Below are 26,645 nucleotides of genomic sequence, written 5' to 3'. Positions count from 1 at the left end.
AATAATAATTAAACCCCTTCTTTCCCTCCCTTCTTCCCTCTCCCTCTGTCTCACTCTGCCCCTTCCCTCCCTCTCTCTTTCTCTCTCTCTCTCTCTCTCTCTCTCTCTCTCTTTTCTGCCTCTCTTTGTCTCCTGGTCCCCTTTCTATTTCTCTCTCTCTCTCTCTCTCTCTCTCTCTCTCTCTCTCTCTCTCTCTCTCTATCTCTCTCTCTATCTCTATCTCTCTCTCTATCTCTATCTCACTCACTCCCTCTCTCTCACTCACTCCCTCTCTCTCGCTCGCTCCCTCTCTCTCACTCACTCCCTCTCTCTCACTCATTCCCTCTCTCTCACTCACTCTCTGCACTAATTGGCTATCTAATTTTTACCATTTGATGATGATCAACCCCCAACCGAATCACAACCCGATTTATCAATCTAGATTTTCGAAATTTATTCCCCACTTATGGTACGAAGGAGAAAAGAAATCATCTTGAAAGCACAATTTTAATAAACATATCAAATATAATATATATTATTATTATTTGATACGTTTATTAAAATTGTCAAAAATTTTTATAGTTCCTACTAATAAAATGCGCAAAATATGATTTGAGCTTCTAAGAAGCAAAAAATCTGTAGCTGTTTAGCTTGACAGTGACCTTGAACAAAAACAAGCCTCCATAGCCAGGAGCAGGGCTTTCAACACCTGAAGTATTACCTCAGTAAACAGACAACATTGCATTAATTAGTTTTTACTGACCCATCAGTACCTCCAACAATAACCAGTCAGCAGACTCCATTGCATAATTTCCTCCTCAAAACTGAGCACCAGTACCTCTCACAATTTCCTAGTGAGCAGACTCTGCTGCATAGCTGTTCTTTTTTAACTGACCTGTCAATATCTCCAACAATACCACACCAAAACTGTATGAGTCCAGCTTGGGTGTGATCTTGAAGGAGTAAGCCTCAGGAGCCAGGTATGGCGCAGAGCCTATCACCTTGGACGCCTCCAGCATAAAAGTCTTGGTCATTTGAGAGGGCGACACTTTCGCAGTAGCAAAATCTCCAACCTGGTCAACAACAGAAATGATCAAATTTTGTTTTAGTGAAGGTTTAGTTTGAAAGAAGAGGAGCACATCAACACAATTAACATCATCTATTTTTAAAATACACTCAATCTAAATCATTTGGTAAAACAAAATTTAGAGAATAAAGTGTTTGTTATCTTATAGTAAATTTCTGTAGTCCATTACATGCACGGCTTATGTACATATTGACAGGTATCAACGGTGTAATATGTAAGCTCTTTGCCTTAAACACAGGTGTGAGTTCAATTTTCACATAGGGAAGAGAATTTAATGATCAACTTTTTCTTTCTAAAGAGTTGTGGCATTCCTTATAACCTAGGTTGACCCTGAGAGGCTAGATAAAAAAAAACCAGCCTCCAAACTGAACAAGCATGAGTCGAGAGGCAGTAAAATAACAAGCTTTTTAATTTTTTTACTATAAAACATTTACTATCATTTTTACCTTAGGGGTGAACTGTGTGTCCAGCAGTATGTTCGCACTTTTGATATCTCTGTGTACAAGTCCACCTTCATCGAGAAATACTATACCACGTGCTGTGCCTAGAAAAGACAAAAACAAATCAATGCATAGAAGCGGAAACTGATTTATCATCGTTACAATAATTTTCAGTTCAGCAGCAAAGCAGAACCTGAACAGAGGCATCATGCTGGGTCACCAAGAGGTAATCAGGCTGCCCACTTGCAATTTATACACTTGGCAACATTGGTTCTATTACAATTGATAAAGTTATGCTACTCTGAGCCTACATTTACATATCATCTGCCATTGATAAAAAAAAGAATTAACAATCAAAGCAATGTGGGGGTCCCACTTTACCTTTCCCTTTTACTGCAAATTTTAAGCTTGTCTTGGAAAGTTTTTGCCTTATTGACACAGATTATTCCTTGAACTGTTTACCCACTCATTTAAAACTGCACAGCATTAAACTGAATAATCAATAATTAACAATACTAAAAAGTAGCTAGACCAATGAATCAATGTCTAGACATAGACATAACAGGTAAGCATGGGCTCGTTAAGCACAAAATGGTCTCTGTATGATGCAACTAACAGTGGTGTGACCTATCCATCATCCCCCTTCCAGTTTCTCCCCTTGCTCTCGCTTGCCCAGCTCTGTCTGAATCAGTCTGTTGTGAGAGCAAGCCAGGGAGGAGACCTTTGGATGAAGTCAGGACTTAACAGTCGTCCTTTTTTTTCCCCCTTGAAGCACGATGTGAATTTTTTTAAATTACACTTTTGTTCGTTTTAGTAGGGTTTTACCGCCCTCGCAACTGCGTAAGGTCATAAGAGCGCCAAGGAGTGGATGTCAACAAAGACGTCCAAATGGGAAATCAAGCTTACTCTGCTCAGCTCTCTAGCCTCAACAGCACAGTCTGCTTCAACTATCAATGCACCCCGGAAATAGCAGTTCACAAGAGAGTAACAAACATGCAAAAGAAGTAGAGGAAAAATGACAATAGAAAGAATGAGGAAAGAAAAAGCAGCATTCCCTCTATGTTGTTTCGGAACAATATGAGCATGACATTGATAAGTTAGCCCATTTACAATTCGACTGTGAATAAGAATAAGAACGTGTTAATATCCCCCCTTTGGAAAGGGCCTAAAGACAACTTCAGTCAGTGGCACTGCCCTGGTGGGGGGAATTACACTTTTCATTTTCTGATTTTCAACTAAAGACTCAGCAGCAGGATATCTCAAATTCATGTTATTTCCTGAACATCTTATTAAAAAGGTAAAAATTGGACAAAATAAAGCAACTTCACTGACCTCCCATAATTTCTTATTATCAAATCATACTGACCTCCCATAATTTCTTACTATCAAATCATACTGACCTCCCATAATTTCTTACTATCAAATCATACTGACCTCCCATAATTTCTTACTATCAAATCATCAGCAATTATATCTCAGGGTATCATTCTACAATTTTCCAAGTCAGTCTCCTTGGGTTTCACGATAAAACTGTTATTCAAATGAAGGGGCATCTTACCACAAAGTTTCATTTAGTTTCATATTTCCTTCTTAGTTTTTAACTAAAAAATAAAGAGTACCCGAGTCATGGGTCTGATTTGGGCATTATCTTCTTTGATTTTCACAACACTTCAAAAAAGGACTCAGGCAATTACAGAATGACAATGACAATTTCTATTAAACTTTTTTTTCTAAACAGAGAACAGACAAAACAAAATAACTATGATGACCTCGCATAATTTCTAGTCGCATGGCAGCAGACAGAGGAGGGGTGCCAAATCGACAGGCCAGGCGTTCCTCCAGGGAACCATTGGGCATATACTGGTACACCAGGCAGCGTGAGTCGCCCTCAATACTGTAGCCCATCAAGAGAACTATGTTCTCATGTCGAAAGTTGCTCAAAGTCTGTGGATTCAAATATTAAATATTGTTAATGATAGGCATTCCTATTAATCCAATTCAAATCATTAACTCCTTATCTCAGGCAAGCGGCTCCGCGGCTAGAAAATGGAACTGCTGTGCCAGTGAGCTTCTGGCAGCCGCTCAGGCATATTCCTTTACAATGACTTTGACATTGGATTACTTTTCTGTAATTGCTGAAAACAGGTCTCTATTACCAGATGTTCATTCATTAAATGAAGAACTAATAAAATAGGTTCACGTATTTTGATTTAATGACCAGTTTAGTGGTGTACCTGTCACTTTTTATACCAAAATAGGGCCCCAGCATAGTGGGTTTAACCCCCTCAGAGATAAAGAGATAGGGAGATTGTAGAATTAACGAACACAGAGATTCTTCCTCAAGTCTAAAAACTTCTGAAAGTCTAAAGTAACTGTTCTCATGTTGGTAAAAGCTCAAAATCTGTAAATTAAATAAGTACAAATAATGCAAGAGTGCCACAGAGGTTGCTAATCTAAAGGCATTTTCAAGTGAAAAAAAAAGTAACTGGAGAAGTTTTATGCCCCATCAACACAACTTAGATCGTTTACAATGCGGGTTTTGACCTTGCCTGTCAAGGCAAACCCAGGCAGTGGAGGCTAAAACATCCCATGTGTGTGTACATGTATGTGTGGGTGTTTTTTATGCCCCCATCAACACAATTTTGATCATTTAAGAGGTGGGTTTCCAACATTGAGGCGCCAGAAGAAAGACCGAGAACTCGATCGATAAAAATGTTCTCCCCACTCAGGAATCGAGCTTGGGTCTCCTGCGTGCCACAGCAAAGTGCCTCACTGCAACATGACAGATGCCGGTAAAACATCCCCGCAGACTGAGACACTCTATGAAAATTCAGACATTCAAACACTACATATTTCCAGGAGAGTCTATTGACAGTATCAAGGGCTACCAGCAAGACTACGTGTCTACCATACTATACAAAATAACAAGACAAATCTGTTCAGAATCTTCTTAAGAAAGGCAAAGATTAATATAAAAAATATCTTATACAAAATCAATCTGTGTTGGAAGATAATATATACAAAATAAAATGAAAATGAAAAATGAGCAAAGCAAAACCCTATTTTAAAATTTAAATACACATTAAATCAAGCTGATTTCTACAAAGGACAGACAGTAGTTTTCTTAGTCCTGTCCTTGCTATTAATGTCATCTGTGGAAAATCCAGGTGAAGAAACAGAATCGAATCAGGGTCACCCAAAATGATTGGAACCGTTTCACACCCCCTTCAACACAACATTGATCCTTTAGAAGGTGGGTAGCTTCAACTAAGCATGTCAGTGCTTGCCCAGACAGAGATTGATACAACATCCAAGCAGACACTGAGAAGTAGGATATCTTTTTTTTTCTTTCTTCTTTCTCTTTTGGAAAGCGTTTTATAAAACTTGCAACACTATTAGGTCGTATAAGTGACTAAGATTAGAGGTGTAACAAGCGAGAAACAAATACAAAAAATAAAGGAGGAGAGACAAGGACAATAGATGTTTGATAGGAAAGAAGATGTAAACCACAGCAGAGCACCTGTCAAACACCCACGAAGTATAATAAAACAACTTCTCCTTACAGGATTCTGTTTCACGTCTTTTCTTGCAACACCGAAGAGCCTAATCATTACACCACAGATACCAGTTTCCAAAACGACAGTGTGAGGTAAATAAAAATTGCTCAAACTGTGCATGACAGGATGACTGACCTCCACTTCTGTTTTAAACAGTTCAATGCTATCCTCTGTGCTAAGTTTCATCCGCTTGACCGCTACTGTGTAGTCGCTGTGAAAGGTACCCAGAAAGACATCTCCAAAACCTCCCTCACCAATCAGACGTCCACCTTCCTTGTAGTGTCGGCGATCAAAGTTATCTGAAAAAATCGTCATTTCAAAATATTCAGGCCAGGTGTAGTATTCTATATAATAAGGAGAACTCTTAAAAGAGAAATATATGTTCTCATATTTATGATAACACACATACACAGACAAACAAAAATCAAACATGTAATTAGTAACTCACATGCACATACACACAGACAGAAAGACGGACAGACAGACAGACAGACACACACACACACACACACACACACACACACACACACACACACACACACACACACACACACACACACACACACACACACTTATACAAGCATGCACATGCATACTCAGCAGACACGTTTCAACGAAATCGGATTTGACGAAATGAGTTGAATTCCCTGTTTTATTAATTCATAAAAATGAATAAAAATAACTCGGATTCAATGAATATATAAATGAGCAAGCTTGGATTCAATGAGGCTGCTTGCAGCATGAACTGCCTCATGCGACCAGTCAGCGGCCTACTTTCATATTAAAAACACATGTTATTAGCATTCAGGCATGTCTTTGCACATGTCAGGGTCGGACAGGCGGCCAGTACACGTGTGACTGTGTGTGCGTGTGTCTGAAGGGTTGGGGGAAGGGAGTACAAGAGGTCAGGGAGTGGAAGTTCAGTAGAGATACATACGCGTCACAGTTATTTTTTCAAAATACTGATCAATATTACAATGATAAGCTAGTCTTGACAAAGATTTACCTTATGAATTGCATGCTGGACTCTGGAATCAAACATTGCCATATGCTATGCTCTACACAGCAACATAACTTTTTCGGGAAACAATATGTTATAGATGATAGATAACACAAGCATGCTTTTAAACGAATTGGCCCTTTTGTCAAGTATGTTTGGTAGATTTCAGTGTATTTTCCTAGAATTTTCCAGCACTTCTTTGGTATCAAATCAAAGAAATGAAAATGCCTCAAATATGAAACCAAATTACTTTTGATAGAGAAAGTCAATTACATTATACATTACTTGCTCGATGCCTATAATTATCTACACAAAAACCTTATAATTGCTATAATGAACACTCAGATTCAACGAAATTGAAAGGTAAACCCAACGACTTTGTTGAATTCGAGTTCCACTGTATTCAAATGTGCAAACACACACATGCAAAACAAATCTAATGCATACATATCCACATGTACGAACATTCATGCGTGTGCTTTCTTACGCGTGCACACATTAAGACTTGCGTCTATTCATGCGTGCAAACACACACGTGCAAAACCAACGCATACTAACCCACATGCACAGACATACGCACATATACATAATCAACACAAATACATATAAATATAAACACATGTGAGAATGTGTCTGAACACACTCACTTGTAATTTTCTTCAGAATTCTATAGTCAATCTTCTGCAGAACATCAGGTATGATGTGGAACTCCTCAAATGCTGTTGAGTCCTCCTCCACTTCCTCACTAGGTGGGGCCTCTCCCACACTCACAGCCTTGTCATGCTCACTGGGGACGGGAAATCTTCATATTTTTTATTTGTGAAAGGTTAAGTGAAAACACAACAAAAGCTGGAGCTTCTTATATTGATTGTGTAGTGCTCTAACCTCGTAACTGAAAGAAAGAGTTCAACTTTTAAAAAACTTTTTAACTTTTTTTGGGGGGGGGGGGGGGGGGGTCTTAAACCATTTCTGAGGAAAATCTGCAGGTCCTCAATAAAAAATCTGAAGTCATGATATTGTGGAACACAACCTCCGGCAGTGCACAGCACACAGAGCCCTATGACATGAAGCATTTACCAAGCCAGTTAACACTACAGGAGAAGACATAATATGAGCCCACAGAAGAACTAACAGAACGGCCCGGTCAATGACAGATAAAATTAGTGTTTTCAACTAAGATGCAGTTGAGAAGAAGAAAAAAGAATAAAGTAAGAATTCACTATAAGTCGCTGTCTTAGACAGATGGGTGTCTTGGAAAGTGTCATTTTAATATAACAAAACACAAGGGGAAGAAATGGCAAGTGGGTGTTTGTACAGGTGATTGTCTTGGACAGGTGGTTGCTAGAGCAGATTCTACTGTTCCAGTTACATGGTTAGAGCATTACACCATCATTTTGTCAAACTTTATGTGTATACAAAACAAAATAAGGCTGGAACTCCACCTAAGTGCAAGACAATAATGACAGTGGTCTCTACACAACATTCAGAGATCATTAACAGATACATGTATGTATGAACTATCAGAATACTATCAGAATAACGATTATGTATCTAGCATAAACATTATTGCTAACTATTGTTAAAAGATTACATTAGCGTGTAATTGTAGGTTTTGTAAACTTTTATGACGAGCCATCAGTTAGTCTTTACCCTGACTATGATGGAGTAGGAGCCACATTTCCTTCTGAAGTGCAATGGGCCATTTTGTAAACTCCACAACCGACACAGAAACTGCTCAGAGCATGATTATACTAGTACAAAATTGAGAGATATGTAAATGAAATCTTTTATATTATGATTATTACAATCTTAAAATGTTGCTTATACTCTCCGACAGTTTTTCTTTGTGACTATAAAACTATTGCCATCAGTATCGTACATGGTCATCATGAAGAATTCTCTCAGTCCACCAATGTTTTTCTTATTCTATGGAAGGCCTTACCTTCTGTAGGAAATCTGTTCACTCTTCGTCCCAGCCTCACTGGCCGACACTCCTTCTCCGCTGAGTACCTGGTCCTCCTAGTCATGGGTAAAAAGACGGAAAATAATCAGGAAAAAAAAAGAGGAAACAAATCTGAAATAGTAAACCGTTTTGGTATCGCCCACCTACATGTAACAGGCACATAACGAAATATCCGAGGCATGGAATTTTTTTCTATATGAACAAGCTTAGCTATGTACATGTTTCGTTTTTTGTTGTGTTTGTCTGAGAAAAGAGAAACACATCAACACAATAATGGTTTTTAGTGCTGGGACAAAGTCACACAGACAGACAGACAGACAGACAGACAGACAGACAGACAGGCAGGCAGGCAGGCAGGCAGGCAGGCAGGCAGACACACAGATACACAGACACACAGAAACAACAGAGGGAAAGTACAGAAATAGGACCTACCACTCTCCAACCACCCATATGTACATGATTTAAATACAAAGAAAATACATGTACAAGAAAAATTTGAAACCTGAAATTCTGTTCACAATGTGCACATTCGCCATGTGCATATCAGACAGTACTTGATAAAATAACTACACTATGTAAAAATCAAACTTATGCCTTCAGCACACAACAACAAAGGGTCTAACCATTACTCTATAAATACCACCGCGTAATGTTCTGTCTATTTTATAAAGGAAGCAGGATCATGGCTAATAAAATCAACTTGAAGGTAGGGATCTTTGTGAGGAGCAGCAATGGCAATAAGGGTGTGCTCCTCCCCCCCCCCCAACCACTACTACCTCTTCATCCCTCAATTCTCTTTTTGACTCCCCTTTCCTTTCATGTTCTCTAGTTACTAATTCTTAAAGAGTATCCTTTGAGCATCAGCAGGCGACAGCTTAAAAGACCCTAATTCAATTCTCCCAAAACAGGTTTCAGAAAGTGGATACATTTTAGCTTCAAGCCAGAGGCATATAGTAGGACCTGCTCTAACAGCCATATGTCCCAAACAATCACCTGTACAAATGACCCCTTCCCATTTTCCTCTCGCGGTCTTTTTACATTATAATGATATTGTCTGAGATGTCCACCTGTTTCAAAGAACCGATTTTCTCCTCAACATTAGGTGATCATCTTGCAGAAAAGTATTTTAACTGTTTATCATCGCTGTCACTAGCAATCCATTTTTATTAAGTCCGAATTTTGAGAGTTTTCCATTTTTACACCCTCCCAAAGCTCTGTCAAAGATGCACTTTTCAACATCACCAAAATGTAGTTTAACTCTTTGAACTCCATCGAACGCTGGGAGCGTCCGGCGGTAACAACCCTGTTCCCCATGGGACCCTGGGAGCGCCCAGTACTAGTGACAACTACTTCGTTTTATTTAGTGCTAGTTTTTGCGCTTTTTTTCGGAACTATTCCCGAACCAAGTTTTTAAATAATGACTAAGCCTTTGTTTCCGTTATTTAGAAGTTGGAGGCAAGCTTTTGGGATTATAATGAGACAGTGCACTAGGTTTCGGTGACTGTAGAAAAAAAAAAGCGGGAAACGGTAAAAAAAAAACTCAGGGCTTAAAGAGTGAATGCTATGGTCAAGGCTTTCAATTTTCTTGCTTTTCATGATTACTTATAGGAACAACACAACAAAAACTTTTGTTGTTGTTGTTGTTGTTTTTGGTGTAAAAGGTCCCTAAACCGACTTCAGTGGCTTGTTGGCAACAACTACGATATTCCCCTCACCAATTTCAGAAAACACACAATAAAACAAAATCTCACCCTCACAGTATTTGGTGCAGGAATGGTGCGTGGGGACTCATGACAAATATGGCCCTGACTTGAATTGGGGACGGAATGTGCTGGCTGTCTGCTAAGACATTCAGAACTGGATACGGCTCCTATTTGCACGGGCTGTTGTCCCGGATTTTGTGGCGGTAGATGTTTCTCTACAAACTGTGCTGCTTCCAACAACCTTGCCCTCTTTAAAGCCTGTTAGTACAATCGAAAAATGTAACACCATAACATTAGCAGTAAGAAATGAATAAGTTCCAGAGGAAAATATTGAGATCACACTCTAAAATGAACATTTTTATTTCAATCCTATGCTGAAAAGTGCAACATGTTACAAACAAATGTAACAAAAAAGACCTTTGATCGTAGATCAAATCTTTGCAAAACTTTTTTTTAGTTTTAGTAGAGGGTTTTACGGCGCTCGCAACTGCATTAAGTTATATGAGCACTAAGGGGTGGGTGTCAACAGAGAAGTCTTTACAGAGAATCAGACTTACTCTGCTCACCTCTCTAGCTTCAACAGTACAAAGTCTGCTTCGACTATCAAGGCACCCCAGAAATAGCAGGTCACAAGAGTGTGACAAACATACAAAAAAAGTAGAGGAAAATGACAACAGTAAGGATTAGGAAAGAAAAAGCAGCAGTTCCCTGTTGTAGAACAGGCACAGTTATGAGCGTGACATGATGAATAAGCCCATTTACAATTCTACTGTGCATGAACGAGAAATGTCCCCCCTTTGGGAATGGCCTATAGACACTATAGTCAGTGGCACTGCCCCTGGGGGGAGAAAACTTTTTTAAGTGTTGCAGAAAGTGCATACAACAAAGTAATAATTGACATAAACATTCGTTATACCAACAAGCTTCGGTTTATAGGTTGGACAGACACCAAAAAAAAAAATTTTTTAAACAGTTAGGATTTTACAGTGCATAAACATTCCTTGGTTCAGACAAATATCACCAAATCACAGGAAATTAAACAAATGAATTTAAATTTAATTAAGCCTATTCAGGACAACCACCCATTGAAAAAAGGTTATCTAAGACAAATGGTTTTATCAGACAAAATCATTGCAAAAATAAAAAAAAACAAATGAGCAGTGGGAACTGGTCCTTTGTACTGGTGATTGTCTTGAACAGGTGGTCATTAGAGCAGGTCCAACTGTACTCCAGCAGCACAGTAGGATGCTTTAATGCAGTGCCCTCATTAGAACCAACATTTGTTTGTGTCAAGCTAGAGCCAACAAATCCAAAAGGTATAACCACAGGATATGTAGCTCGACAAATTTCATCCAAAAAAACTGAATAAACAGAGGTGCCAACAGGCAATGAAAAAAATACTGAACTTTTCTAACCATGTGGGACTAAAAATTCATGGATCTAATATCATGCATAGTTTGTTTGTTTTTGTAAAGTGTTTTACGGCGCTCGCAACTGCATAAGGTCATATGAGCGCGCGGGACACACTTAATATTTTCAGTTGATAGGAAATTTTGAATTTTGCCCGGGTGGCGGCCGAAGCCTACTCTTATCGATTTTAGACCACCAAGGGATCTTTAACGTGCGCAACTGGCACACGGGCCCTCCGAGATTTTTTGCCCTTGTCCGAGAAGGCTAAGTGTAGATCTTTCCTACCAGAAGATCAGGGGTGTGGCTGAAAGACAGCAGTAAGAGGAAGCGAAGGAGTAGCAGTAGAAAGGCTGCAGAAAGAATCAAGAGCCCAGAGGAAGGGGCAAAAGAGGTGAGGGGGTGGGGGCAGAAAGAGGAGACAAAAGCAGACGACAGAACATTGCTAGAGAGCAGGAAATGAGGTGAAAGGAGACAAATTTAGAGAAGAAAATTTTTCGGTCGCTACCCGGATTCGAACCCGGGACCTTTTGAATGAGAGGCCAACACCTTAACCTCTAGGCCACGAGAGCCCCCATCATGCATAGAGACTGAAGAGTGATATAAAGATATAAAGTGAAAATTGAGGGCAATTTTAGAAATCCGGATTTCTGAACTTATCCTGAAAATTGGCTCCTCTGAATTAAGCACTTAACCAACTCAGAGGTCTCTTGACAAAATTCAAAATCAAGCTGTACGATTTATCTCCGGAGCTTTGAGATCCACTCCAACTGCAGCTTGTGAAATCCATACGAACCTGGAACCCTTGGACTTGCGGAGAGAGGCAGCAGTTGTAGAGATGAGTGAGCGCTACAAAAGACTGGAGAAAAACCACCCAAACAGGAAAATAATTGAACAGAGACGACCAAAGAAACGAATTCATGGAAGATCAATACTTGACACAGCCACTGAACTAGCAGAAAAACACCATCTTCCATGTAACAGAGAAATGCTGAAACCTTTAAGACCAGAACTCCCCCCAAACGCTAACATCAAGAATGCCAACATCAAAACCTCCCTCATAAAGGAGACAGTGAAAAAGGAATGTGACCCAGTAGAACTGAAGACAACAGCTCTGAAGACAATTGACTCCTACCCTAGTGATTCAATTCATATTTATACATACGGATCAGCCTTCAAGGGAACTATAAACGCAGGCTTTGGGGTAAAAATTGAACATCCTGACAAAACATGTGAAGAGCTATTTGACGCATGTGGTACTTCTTGTACAAATTACGAGGCTGAGGCAATCGCCATTGAAGCAGCAATCCTCCACCTGACCAACATTTTCATAATACATCCAAACAAAATCAAGAACACTATAATCTTCACAGACGGAAAGTCAGTACTCCAAGCCTTGGAAAACATGAATTTCGAAAGCCCAGCCTGCCTATCCGTGGCTCAAACAATCAATACGTTCATACAGACCTATGCCGTCGACCTGACACTACAGTAGATACCTGGCCACAGCAAGATCCCAGGAAACAACAGAGCAGACACCCTTGCCAAGAAGGGAGCAACACAAACACAACCACACAACCCAGTATCACAACAGACAGCCAAGAACATCATCAAATGCAACACCAGGGAACAGTGGCTGAATGGATGGGCAATGGGCAAAACTGGAAGAACTGTATTTGCACACATGACAGCCCCCAACTCTAAAGATGCAATAAATTCCCTGAGTAGAAGAGAACAAGTCACGATATTTCGCCTGCGAACACAACACATACCACTAAATTCCTACCTTAATAGGATCCGCAAGGATACCCCACCCGACTGCCCGTTGTGCGACTGCTAGGATGAAACAGTACCACACCACCTCTTTAACTGCCCAGCACTTTGTGATCTGCGTAGCACCTACCTACCTGCCTCCCCAGACATCGGAAACACTCTATACAGCGACAAAGCACAGCTGATTAAAACCTGTCAATTCTTTGCCATATCGACAGACCGAAGGGCTAGAACCCAAATGGCCGCTGGATCGGAAAAGTAAAGTAAAGTAAAGTAAGAATTAAGCACTTAATAAAAAGGACCTCACGCTATGAATAAAAGAGCTCTTTTTCAGCTGGGATTTTTTTTAATGATTTCATTTTATCATAGAATTCTATAAATATACAACGGGCGCTGTACCACGTAACCTGTGAGGAATTGAGGACCGAAAATAATGGCGTAGTGAGGGCAAGATTTAGCGTTTTCGGAAGCGACCCTTAGCTGTCAAAGCAAGAGCGGCTTTTACAAAATAGTAAAAAGTTGAACATTTCTTACAGTTTAGTTTATAATTTTATCCAGAATTCACTATGCAACCTATAGATTGGAATCAGGGTTTTATATTGCTGTGTTTTTGGGTGCAACAACAGAAAAAGCAGAGGGTAGAAGTAGTACAAATAAGATCTACAGAATGGTTTAAAAATCCATAACGCTGAAAATGGGATTGTTCACAGCACTTCCCGCTTCCCACACACATTTTGCATACAAATATGGCCTGCGTCACATTTTAGTAGCAAAACTTGTTAAAAGAAATTGGTTTTATAGGGAATATATTTTCTAACAAAATGTTCTCAAAACAAGCGTTCAATAAGCATTAGAAAAAAAAAGGGGGGACAGACTTGCATTTAAAAGAGATATCTGGATCGATAACAACAAAAACAACAACAAAGCTGGATCGATAAAAGAGATATTGCTCCAGCTGTAATTTTTTTTTAATCTGTAGAAACCATGGACAGGGATTTTAAAATTTGTTATTAGTATTTATTAAAGAATTTCCTAGAATAATGTGTACAGGTGTTAGAAAAAATACTCATCTGTTAAGACAAACAGATATAGATCTAAGTCATTGAGCAAAAGTTGGAGAATCTATGTTCGATAGTTAAGGAGATATTTGACAACAAGTTGCGTCACAAATTTTTGAACGTACTACAGTAGAGTTAGCGTATCATTTTCATCCGAAACATTAGTATTCACATCCATACATCTCTTTGGACCTTTACAAGTACATGTACTTTGTAACTTTCATAATTGTGTTTGAAAACATTTTCAATTTTTTTCACTTTCACTTCCCATGCGTGAGCACATAGGATTATAATTACAGATTCCAGATCTGACAAAGGTATATATTAAATGTGTATAGTGCAGGGTTAGACAATGCATTGCAATGTGCGTGAACTGCTGCACACATAATTCAATGAGCGCTATTATTAATTATTGCACAAGACTTGGATTTGATCCGTAACAAGAGACCACTTACTTTTTCTTATACGTGCTCATGTATGTGTGTTTCTTTACTGTGTGCGGGGGTTACAGGGAAACAAGCCCCCATCCCATCGACATCAAAATACACACAGCTCTGAAATCCTTGACCAGTGATCACTCTTTCTGTTGTGACTGTACTCTAAGGTATTTTGCCCCACACACTGTACTCTAAGGTATTTTGCCATTAGAACACACACACACACACGCACGCACGCACGCACGCACGCACGCACGTATGCACGCACGCACACACACACACACACACACACACACACACACACACACACACACACACACACACACACACACACACATGAGTTTGAACATATTCAGGAAACATGCCAGTACCACGTGTTTACTTTGTTTTATATTATTGTTTTTTATGTGTAAAACAATCTTTGAGGCATTTTTGTGTTTTTGGCAGCATATGTATTTATTGTGGAACCAACTCATATTCCAATCTCTCGTATTTGTTAGACACGCATGTACTTTAAACAAAGCATGTTGTACACACTATATTTCACTGATGTAAAAACAGAGATGAATCCTTGGAGTGAGAAATAATACATTTCCTCAATATCACCTAAATTTATTTATCTCTTTCTAGTAAATTGGAGAAAAGGCCTACATTCTTTTTCCTGGCAGTGGATGGCCTTACATTTAATGAGATGTAATTGTAGAGAGCATGTTAGTGTCAGCGTCCCCTGTAATCAAGACTAGATCTAGATATTTTGCCAACAGAACTAATGTTCATAATTATTGTTTCTATCAAGTGTATTGTGAGTGTGTACATCTAGATCCCCATCCCACCATTTTAAAAAAAACAACATCACAAAAACATTGTGACATTGCCAGTTATAACAGTCTAGATAGTTGGCAATAAAAATGAACTATTTCACTATTTCCTCTACGAAGACAGTTTTAAAATACTGATGTAAGGTGTCTTCCAAGCCCTACCACCAGCATCAGCGTGCATAGCAATGCGAAGCCTCGCTGTGCAGCGCAGCCAACGCTGCCCTCACAATGCCGCCATGTTTTAGTTTCAATTCCTCTCAGCCAATCAGCGATTGTGAGAGAGGAGTTCCGCAGCTATAAATGTAGGAATTCTGTGCATTTTATACAACTCCATAGAGTATAATCGATTTTCAACTGAAGAATAAGAGCCTATTTAGGAACAATTAGAGAGAAAGAGAGTAGCTATGCCTGTTCACTTCTGAAAAAAAAAAAGTTTTTTGGCAAAGTAAAACAAAGCAAAACAAGCTTTCTCTTATGCTTTCTTTTCAAACAAAGTACAGTGAAAGTTCTCCTGACACTTAAACTCCCTTCAATATTACATATACGGGGCATACATTAGACCACACAGATTTTAATTTTATTAACCACAAGTGAATTATTTTGGACAGTCTACTTCTCCATCAGTCTGTGAAACTTCTTGGCCATATTTCTTTTAAATATCATGCCTTTAATTTCGAGTTTTCTATCACAGCACTTTATCCAGAAAAAAAGACTTTCACCATCAAGCCATGAAAGCTGGTACATATGTATTTAAAGGAACAAAATGTAAAAAGACATGAACAACAAAATCCACAAATCAAAATGACTAAATGTGAGTAAATGTGTCTATTCTTACCAGAATCAAATGTTTCACTTTACTGTTGAGTGTACCCCACTCTGTGAGAAGACTTCTTGTTGCACTATCTCCCCTCTGATTGTTCTTGTTTCTGAATATGGCTAAGTGAGCTGAAGTATACCTATTGAACAAAGCAGATGAAAATGTCATTGAGTGGAGATAAATAGTGGTCAAGTAAAGATATATGTATTTTTATTTTTTTTTTGTCCCTTGCCCATTTCTATGATACTGACGCCATCTGATTAGTAGAAAAATGTGCGTATGATAGAGCCCCATTATGTATTACGTACACAATTGTTATAACATATAACTGTTACATCATATATATAGATATTCAAGATAATTATAGATGTTTGTGAACGATCTGAGAGCAATGATGATTTTAGAAATGACGGTTGTGGTGATGTTAAGTGTTGATGTGGGATGGTGTTTATGTATATAATTATTAAGAAGACATGTTTCTGTTAGTTTGGGTTTTTTTATAATGTTAGCGTTTGTCCTATCTTCCTCTGCTCTGATGAGTCACAAGGGGTGTGGGCACCCGTTATCCTATTCCCTACTGGAACCATCTTTAATGTCACAGTGAAGTTCCGAAATGGTGAGCACAGTCTCTGCTAAGGTGACCTTGTTAGTGTTAGCTATTCTAATGGGCCAACTTGCTACCTACAACCCCCTTACGAAATCCCCAACATAATATCTGCCATTGTACTGTCCACCTACATATATGTATTTATATTTATATTACATATATATTCATTGACTGATTGAAGGTAAAAGTTTTACGATACCATTAACCAAACATAAACGGGTGACCCTGCCAGTCAGATCCAACTGAGGTTGAGTGGGACATGGTTTTTAAGCAGGGTTTTTTTAATAAAATATTCCCTCAGCAGGGAAGTGAACAGACTGACAACACAGGTACACAAAGCTTTGAAAGATAAAACATCCCAGCAAATAAATAGAGACACTCTATTAAAAACCTCCCCACACAAATGTCAGACTCATGAATTCTGCAAGCAACAGTGAAGCCATTATGTCGAGTGTGTCTGACAACATTGGATTGAAAACTCCTAGACAATAAAGAATAGTTATCTCATTTGATCTTACCAATAGATTACAAATCACTAGATAAAACATAAATTACATTTTTAAGTTAAGTTCCAAGAAAGGCAAAGACCAGCCCCACTAGTCTTCCCAGCAATGCCTATTTAGTTAAAATCATTTTCTTAACTCAGATTTCAAAGATTCCTGTCAAACGATGATCACAACTTAGCTTAGAAAAAGGGAAATCTGTTCACCTTGGCTCAAATCCAGCATCATCCGGCAGAAATTCAAAAATAGAATCAGGTCTGCGAGGGATTTGCTCTGCCAATAGTTCCCACATGTTGTCAATGTCCAGCTTAACAGCAAGTTGTCGATGAAGCAAAGGAGGAACATCTCTTATATATGTATCCTCAGTGACTTGGTTATTCCTCCGCCTTGCACCACCAGAAATAGAAGACAGTGACATTTCGCTTCTGAAACTATACAAAGGAATTGAAAAATTATAATATATTTATATATATCAAGAACATTTGTGGAATAACATACCACTCTTGCTATTGATTGTGAAGGAGCTGGTCCCCCCCCCCCCCCCCCCCCACCAGGGCAGTACTACTGACTGAAGTGTCTTTAGGTCATTCCCAAAGGAGGATGTTAACGTGTTCTTATGTACAGTAGAATTGTAAATGGGCTGATTTATCAACGTCATGCTCATACTGTGCCGGAACAACGTAGGGGAGAACTGCAGCTTTTTTTCCCTCATCCTTACTATCGTCATTTTCCTCTGCTTCTTTTGTATGTTTGTCACTCTCTTGTGAACTGCTATTTCCGGGGTGAATTGATAGTTGAAGCAGACTTTGAGCTGTTGAGGCTAGAGAGGTGGGCAGAGTAAGCCTGATTCCCCATTTGGACTTCTCTGCTGACATCCACCCCTTGGTGCTCATATGACTTTATGCAGTTGCTAGAGTCAAAAAACCTTACTAAAACAAACAAGGAGCTGGTCAAGATTTCCTGCTGATGGGTAATATCCCTGAACACGACGCCTTCGCTCTTCCCATAAATGTTCAGTTGGATTTATATCAGGGCTATTTGCAGGCCAAGGCAGTCTGTTAATTCCATTTTGAGCAAATAAAATTGTTGATAACACGAGCATAGTGTAGCCTGGCATTGTCGTCCTGAAAGACTGCTCCAGCAACAATCAACTGCCGCTGCAAGACCACTAGCGGCTATTCAATCTCATCACAATGGGAATGGCATTGAGATTTGGCTAAATGTGGTAGAGAGGGGTCCTATTGTGAAGATTTATCGCACCCTACACCATCAAGGAACCTCCCGCATAATGGACTGTTTTCACAAGGCAGGCATCTAGAAAGAGCTGTCCACAACGTCTCCATACTCGACTGCGGCCATCATGCAGCTCCAACTGGAATCTCGACTTGTCAGTGAAGACGACATGACCCCAGTCTGCTCATGTCCACGTCTAATGTTGTGTACTCCACATTCGGCGTGCTTCTCGATTGTCTTACATTAGCTGTCATCTGCGGACGGGATGTCTAGAGTGCAGCTCAATATTTGTGCTGGTGATTTGTAACAGTTCAAATGCTGATAGACCTATATTTTGTGTGAGTAGCCTGTCTGAGACTGCTGGATGAAGTTACCTGTTGTTGTTCGGGTTGCAACAGCCTGGCGTTGGATAAATCGGTCTTCCCTCACGCAGTGATTGACCTGCCCGGGCTTCCCAGACCGAGAGCGTTCGTCAGCACTTCATCATCGTGGTTTGTTGGTAGCACTCTAGTAGTCCGCTGACCACAGATGGCAAAACAAGTCTCTGGAGCCACCTCGAGGAAACACCATCTTAGAGCCAACCAGTCGTCATTCGCTCTGTCATGCGAAATCAACTTTCATTCGGTAGAACTGTTTGGCAATTAAATTTTCAACTCATTGCAAGGGCTTTTATAGTCATTCATTACTTCGGCGTAGTGTTCATTTAAACATACTGATTTACCACATGAAAGTTTTCTTTACACCTCCAAGACGCAGTATAATTTTTTTTATCATTTAAAAACAAGCAATTTTTTCAAGAACTTGCATGTTTTAGCACGTGCCTCGTTTTCTCAAATCAAGCATACTATTATTAATTTATTTTCAAATTTGGTTACAATACACATTGTTGTAAAACTGACTGCTCAAATATAGCCGCATTTCTAAAGGTATTATATAAATTTATAAAATGTCACATGAAAAATGCATATATCTTTATCGATCTAAAATCTAAATTATTTACTACTTAGATCTTCTAGAGGCCTATTTTTAGTTTTTAAAATTAATAAGTAGATCTATAAATAAAAATTATGGTAAATTATAGATCTAGATCTAGATCTAGATATAGATCTAGATCTATATATCAAAAACTATTAATTTGCGACGGAAATGAAGTTGATATTCGAGTTCAGCGCATCAATATTTAGATCTAGAAATCTATATCTAGATCTAGATTATAGAATCTAGATTAGTAGAAAATAGACAACTGGTAGCTGAGTGTCAGACGAGAGGCCGAGAGGGAAAGTAAAAAAATACCAAATTACCTTGTTCTAGATCTAGATATTAGATTCTAGATCTGGCATCTAAAATCTATATCTAGATTTTTCTAGATCTCTAGATTCTAGATCTACTTGTTGAGCAGATCTATTGTTGGCACAGGAACAGAGACAAGGATAGCCTCCTCCTACTGATCAACTGATCACTTCAGACTTCAGTAGTGATGGTGAAAAAACAAACTTTTCTCTTCGGCAAAATATAGAGTCTAACTCCAGACCTAGAATCTAGACCCTTAATTATGTAATTATCTACAGTCTCTCAAATAAGACAAAATTAGCACTTCAAAGTGTGGCCGGTCCTCGAAAGGTATCTGCATGGTTTGTAAGTGGTCTAATGTGAAACGTGAAGACTGTTCGGTGTTTCCTTCCAAGTTTGTTGACAACTCTCAAATTAGATCATTCAGGGAAGGGAACCGGAAATCCCAATCTATTTATAGATTCTAACATTATAGCCAATCATATCTCTAGAAAGGAGAACTACAAACCAATCAAAAACTAAAGCCTGGAGAAACCCGGAAACAAGCTTGGTTATTAGCTATATATTGTATGACTGATCTAGAGCTCTCAGTAGTCAGGATGGCCGAGCGGTCTAAGGCGCTGCGTTCAGGTCGCAGTCCACTTCTGTGGGCGTGGGTTCGAATCCCACTTCTGACATTATTTTTTTCTACTTTCTTTTTTTTTTTTTACATTTATTTTACTTCTGAAAAGGATCCTCCATTAATATGATTTGTGTTGATTGGCTTGTTTCTCAAAGAAAGACGAACTATAGGTCGTTCAGCCTCTGCTGCTCACACCTAAGAGCGAATCAGCGCGAAGTCCTCTGTTTGATTGCTTTGAAATTTTCCATATAATGTTAGATTTTACTGGACGTTGCAGATTCTAAATTTTGTGGTTGAGAAACCTTTACAAGTTAGGTTCCGACAGGGTTCCTTTGATGTTCGCCGAAACTATGTCAGATTTATAATAGAAGTTTTACAATAGAAGTAACATACGATGACACGGAGAAAATGTCTGGTTTTCGTTGCAACACACCAACTTTTACAAAGCAGGGGCGGAACTCGTAGGAAATGTATGAATGACAAGAAAGTCACCAGGACCAAGGTGAACGAGTCCAGGCTGACGAGACAAACAAAACGTAAATAACTTTCCAAGGGCATAAAAATAATATTTTGGTTACAATGGACAGCTAACACTTTTAAGTTTTAAAAAGATTAAAACATCACATGAAAAGGAAAGGAGTCATTGATCGTCCTCAGAATCGGACCCAAAGGGATTGATAACCATCTTTTTTTGAATAAATCCATGCCCGTCAGTTTTCCAATAATTGTTCTGTTCTGCCATGACGTGTTCAACACATTTCTTCCAGTAGTGTCTGTCTACGTCAAATATAGCATTCGTCGTCAATGTCTTATGATGTCTGCTATTTTGAAAGTCATATTTTTGTCAGCGACATCGTGTTTAATCCTTGGCCAAACCAACTCAATAGGGTTTAAATGGGAATGGTACGGTGGAAGTCTCAGGCTCGTGTGTCCATGAAAAGCTATGACTTTATCAATAGTATAGATCTTGGGTCGATTTAGACTTTTGACTATTTGCAAAAGTTCTGGTTTTAAAGCGTGCTCTTGGAACTCGATGCTGTTGGTACAAAGCCATTCTTTTATGTCGTCTCACCCAGGCCCCTCTTGTATGTTTCAACAGAGTACACGCCTTTAGATTATTATGACAGTGTGTTTTCAAGAGATTTGTGAGTGAGCTGTTTTCAGTTCGTCAATAACACCGGACTTGTCTGTGTCGAAAAAGTGGTAAAAAATGACCAGCATGTCAGCGTGCTGTAAATACATGATTTTTTGTTTCCACTGGGGCTCGAGATAAATACAAAGCCCAAATAAGCTATCTTTTGGGGTAAACAAACTACGATTTTAGAAAAATAGTTTTCGTAACGTCCAGGTCATTTCACTTTATTTTGCAAAATTTCAAATCGAAATATTGAGAACTGAGTGAGCAGGATTTTTCTAACCGTGGGCAACTGTGGCTTAACGACCTAGATAAAATAATCGTGTCGACTGCTGTCTACTGTCGAGCCGATACTTACACGTCATTCAGGGCCATAGTTATCTATTCACTTCTTTTTCTGTGAAAGCTCCTCTAATACCTTTCCACTTCATTCTATTTTTTTCTCTTTCTCTCTCTCCCTCTCTCTCCTTTTTTTTTTTTTTTTTTTTGAGTTTGTTTTTTGGCGCTCGCAAATGCATATGAGCGCGCGGAACACACCAAACATTTTCAGTTAGTTGGAAATTTTGAATTTTGCCCGGATGGCGTCGAAGTCTTTTGTTTTGTTTTTGTAAAGTGTTTTACGGCGCTCGCAACTGCATAGGTCATATGAGCGCGCGGGACACACCTAATATTTTCAGTTGGTAGGAAATTTTGAATTTTACCCGGGTGGCGGCCGAAGCCTACTCTTATCGATTTTAGACCTCCAAGGGATCGTTAACGTGCGCAGCTTGCACACGCGACCTCCGAGATTTTTCGCCCTTGTCCGAGAAGGCTAGGTGTAGATCTTTCCTACCAGAAGATCAGGGGTGTGGCAGAAAGACAGCAGTAAGGAGGAGCCAAGGAGTAGCAGTAGAAAGGCTGCAGAAAGAGTTAGGAGCCCAGAGGAGGGGGCAAAGGAGGTGAGGGGGTGGGGGCAGAAAGTGGAATTGAAAGCAGACAACAGAACATTGCTAGAGAGCTGGAAAGGAGGTGAAAGGAGACAATTTTAGAGAAGAAAATGTTTCGGTCGCTACCCGGATTCGAACCCGGGACCTTTGAATGAGAGGCCAACACCTTAACCTCTAGGCCACGAGAGCCCCCGTCGAAGTCTACTCTTACTGATTTTAAACCACCAAGGGATCTCTAACGTGCGCTACTTGCTCACGGGATCTCCGAGATTTTTCGCCCCTGTCCGAAAAGACTACGTGTACATCTTTCCAACCAGAAGATCAGGGGTGTTGCTGAAAGACAGCAGGAAGAAGGAGCCAAGGGGTAGCAGTCAAAAGGCTGCAGAAAGAGTCAGGAGCCCAGTGGAGGGGGCAAAGGAGGTGAGGGGGTGGGGGGGAGTAATTGGAGACGAAAGCAGACGACATAATATTGCAAGAGAGAAGGAAAGAAGGTGAAAGGAGACAACTTTAGACTGGACCTTAGAATAAGAGGCAAACACCTTAACCTCTTGGTCATGAGAGCCACACACACACGCACTCTCTCTCTCTCTCTCTCTCTCTCTCTCTCTCTCTCTCTCTCTCTCTCTCTCTCTCTCTCTCTTTCTCTCGCACGCAAAGAAGACACACAGACGAGTTAATTTAGTTTTTGTTTGGGGTTGGTGCATCGAGTAGAATCGCCTCCTGCCTCCTGGTGACAGAGGGGCCTTTTTAAAAATGACTCATGACGGCGATTTAGGGGTTAGAATTCGAAGATGGGCGGGTTTTTTGGAGAAAAAAAAATTTAAGGAGATATTGGTGCCATCATGAGTCTTATTGACATCAAACCTATCGAACAAAATACTGGGGTCACGGGAAGCCTCTCAAATGAGCCAGAAATAACACGATTTTTCCAACCAATTCCCGATATGAAAGGTAGTTTTCTCTAAGCTATTTGTCTAATTGGCCCTGATGAAAAAACTAACACGGCGGATGCGTGATTCCTTCTCCGTGTTTAGGGAGTTGACCCTCAACTACAGACTTCAACAAAAGTTAAAGACCACCTTGACAGACAGCCTTGATTTTTTTTTTTTATCCGAAAAAAAGACGGCAAGGAATGTTTCAAAATTGTTTGCACTGAAACTGCTAAAGGTTACCAATGCGTACTGCAAAACTTCCTAAAGTGGCAAAACCACCACAAGCTGCACCGAAATCCTTGGGGAATTTTAGCCACATTTGCTGTTTTTTATCGAGTTGTGTGCGACACCACGTTAAATTTCTAGTGCATGTCATAAACGGACGTACGGTCTCGAACTGTGCTCACTTTGGTGGCAATATAAGCCGCCGTTAGTTCAAAATCCAGTATCGCATCAACATGCCACCAAGACAAAAGCTGGGACACTTTGATGGTGCCAGAGCTATGGCATGGCTGCAAGATGGAGTTGGAGCTCGAGAAGTTGCCAGAAGGCTTGCAGTGTCACACTCTGTCATTGTCCGCCTGAGGTAGCGTCATCAAGCCACTCGATCCATCCAAGAGCACTCACATGCAGGTCGACCCAAGAAGATTACTCAGAGTGTTTGCAAGTGGTCCTTAACTTTTGTTGAAGTCTGTAATACGGCGTCTCGGCCTTATACATGTCTTGGTCGTATCTTTGTCTGAATCTTGACTTAAAAGTAATGGGTTGATTTTGACCTTTCGTGAATAGTTTACTTTTACCTATGCGCAAATAGGGGACATTTAAGACGAACAAACGTAAAACAGAAGGAAGAATCTGAATTAGTTGTCAAACAATTCGATAGACTAATAGGCCTACACGCTGAGTATGAAACTGAATCGGGGTCGGAAAAAGAAAGTCTCTTGCTGCCTTTTTTTTTCTTTTTTTGCCTGCTCGAATTACTGCTCCTGTGCATTCAGAAATTCAGACCATCAATTACATTGTGAGAAGACTTGATATTGAGAAAAGCAAAGATGACACGGAAAATGTTAATGTAGATCACTCAGATCTTGATGAGGTGACATGTTTCAAAATAATGACCATGATTTTAATTACCAAAACTATGATCCGTAGAGTGGGGGCTCTCGAGGTCGAGGGGTTATTGTGTTTGCTTCTCATTCAGTAGGTCTCGGGTTCGAATCCGGATAGGGACCGAAATTTATCTCCTCAAAATGTCTCCTTTCACCTCCTTTCCTGCTCTCTTGCAATGTTCTGTCGTCTGCTTTCGTCTCTATTTTCTGCCCCCAACCTCTTTGGTTCCTCCTCTGGGCTCCTGGCTCTTTCTTATCTACCGCCTTTCTACTGCTACTCCTTTGCTCCTTCTTACTGTTGTCTTTTATCCACAACCCTGCTTTACGCCTCTCAACAACTCCATTATGTTGTTGTTTTTTTTATCATTTTCCTCTTTTTTTTTCTCTTTTTTTGAGTACGAGATCATTTAAGATTATGTCCTTGTTCATACCTTTTTTCTTTTTTTAATACACCAGTCTGCATGCAAACTGACAAAAACACAGATTCGCTTACCTTAATTTTCCTATCACATGTTCACACACACACACACACACACACACACACACACACACACACACACACACACACACAAATATAGTATATTATGGCATACACCCACACAAACATGCAAACGTCTACACATACGCACACATAACCCCGCAACAAAAAACAAATACACGACGAAAGCACCAAAGTGCAGGTTCGACTGTACAGGCAGTATTAAAATGCCCGTTGCGTTTTACAAGTCCTGTGTTTGATGAAAAATACAAAAATCTGCTATTGTCCACAGTTAATTAAAGAGTACTCAAGGGACGCAAGTATTGAATTAAAAGAGAAACCAAACTTCTTTAATTCAGTCATGTCCCTTTAACAGCGATTGAGGCCCCGCGTCAGTGTCAGTTCAGTCGAAATTGGCTTAGTGGCTAAGACCACACCACACATTGTCGAGAATAAAAGTGGTCGTCTTATACAAGTGACCGTCTTAAACACAGTGTCCTTATAAAGTAAATTAAACACGAGGAGAAAATAGGAAGTAGCCGTTTTTACAGGTCATTGTCTTATGCACGTGGCCTTTAGAGCAGGTTCGACTGTACAGGCAATATTAAAATGCCCGCAGCGTTTTACAAGTCCTGTGTTTGATGAAAAATATTTTTAAATTTGAGCTATTGTCTTCAGTAAGACCAAACACTCAACATTTTCTTTTGATGTGTTCCCCTTTTATGGCATGCCCAAACCGCGTAGAAAACCATTTTCCTTAATTTGTGGTTTGCTATTCCAATGAAATAACCGAGTTTGCTCTACACATGACCACTTAATTGTTGTGAAAAAGAATACGTGTTTTGGTTTTTAAATTGTTGATCTCTGTATTTTTACTCTCAACAGCAGGCTATGTCGAATACTGTCGAGGCAGGACACTGATAAGTGCAACCGCTCAATTGAAATACTGATCGCCGGCGAAAATCAAGGGCCCTTTGAGCACCACTTTAATGTGAATAAACGGATTACTGCAGTGGTTTTCAAAGTGGGCGCTACCGCCCCCAAGGGGGGGGGGGCGGTGGCGATAGTTTGGGGGGCGCTGTGACGAAATTGAGCGATTGGTAGGTGTTCAGGAGGCGGTGTGAAATTTTCATGAAATGCAACATAAAAAATGGTGAAGGGAAAGAAGCCACATAAAAAAAATAATTTTAAAAAATTGATAACTGAGGCATAGTTTACAATACTTCTTATTACTAATAACTTTCTTTCCTAGCACTCAAAGCCAATATAAAGATGATTCATCCCGGCAAATCTGACAAAGATCTGGCATACTTAAAAAATCTAAAGATCAATCTAAAGAAATAAAAATCAATTAAATCGATGTTTGCAGCCGACGTCGATCAAGCTGATGAACGAGCAACTTATAATTTATCTTTGCTAATTGCAAAGGCAGGCAAACCACGTCCTCTCGGTGAGGACCTCATATTACCTGTGATAAGACAGGTGGTCAGCACAGTCCTGCACCGTGCCCCGGAGCCTGTGTTGAAAGTTCTTGCCACTAAGTGAGAATACCGTTCAAAGACGAATGGATGGGATGCCAGCAAATGTTAAGGAATCAATGCAAAATGCTTTAAGGACGTGAGTTCAGCCTTCAAATGGATATCGGTTCATAGAGGGTGAGGTAAATAATGCAAGAATTGGTATTTGCGAAAATGTTGGAAACAGATACCAAAGTCGAGTCCATTTTCAAAGTGGTTCAAGAATTTTTCAAGGAGAAACAGATTCCTCTGGC

General features: G+C 39.7%; 1 protein-coding gene and 1 non-coding gene across 4 annotated transcripts; one reads left to right on the top strand and one right to left on the bottom strand.

The window, feature by feature from the left end:
• Positions 1-874: 874 nt before the first annotated feature.
• On the bottom strand, positions 875-20,098 carry LOC101845636 (interleukin-1 receptor-associated kinase 4; the record flags this gene model as incomplete). Of its 3 annotated transcripts, none has more annotated exon segments than XM_013086153.2 (10): positions 875-1,052; positions 1,513-1,610; positions 3,276-3,450; positions 5,199-5,362; positions 6,711-6,865; positions 8,006-8,082; positions 9,778-9,987; positions 16,058-16,178; positions 17,356-17,580; positions 19,684-20,098. In XM_013086153.2, coding segments are annotated over 9 exon segments (1,390 nt in total), but the record flags the coding sequence as incomplete, so codon positions are not given.
• Positions 20,099-20,265: 167 nt separating this feature from the next.
• Positions 20,266-20,349, top strand: TRNAL-CAG. Its single transcript has one exon. It is a non-coding gene; the product is annotated as a tRNA-Leu (tRNA).
• The last annotated feature ends 6,296 nt before the right edge of the window (positions 20,350-26,645 follow it).

This window comes from Aplysia californica, unplaced genomic scaffold (genome assembly GCF_000002075.1).
Source record: "Aplysia californica isolate F4 #8 unplaced genomic scaffold, AplCal3.0 scaffold00440, whole genome shotgun sequence".
NCBI lineage: Eukaryota > Metazoa > Mollusca > Gastropoda > Aplysiida > Aplysiidae > Aplysia > Aplysia californica.
This window is presented reverse-complemented; position numbering and strand designations above follow the sequence as displayed.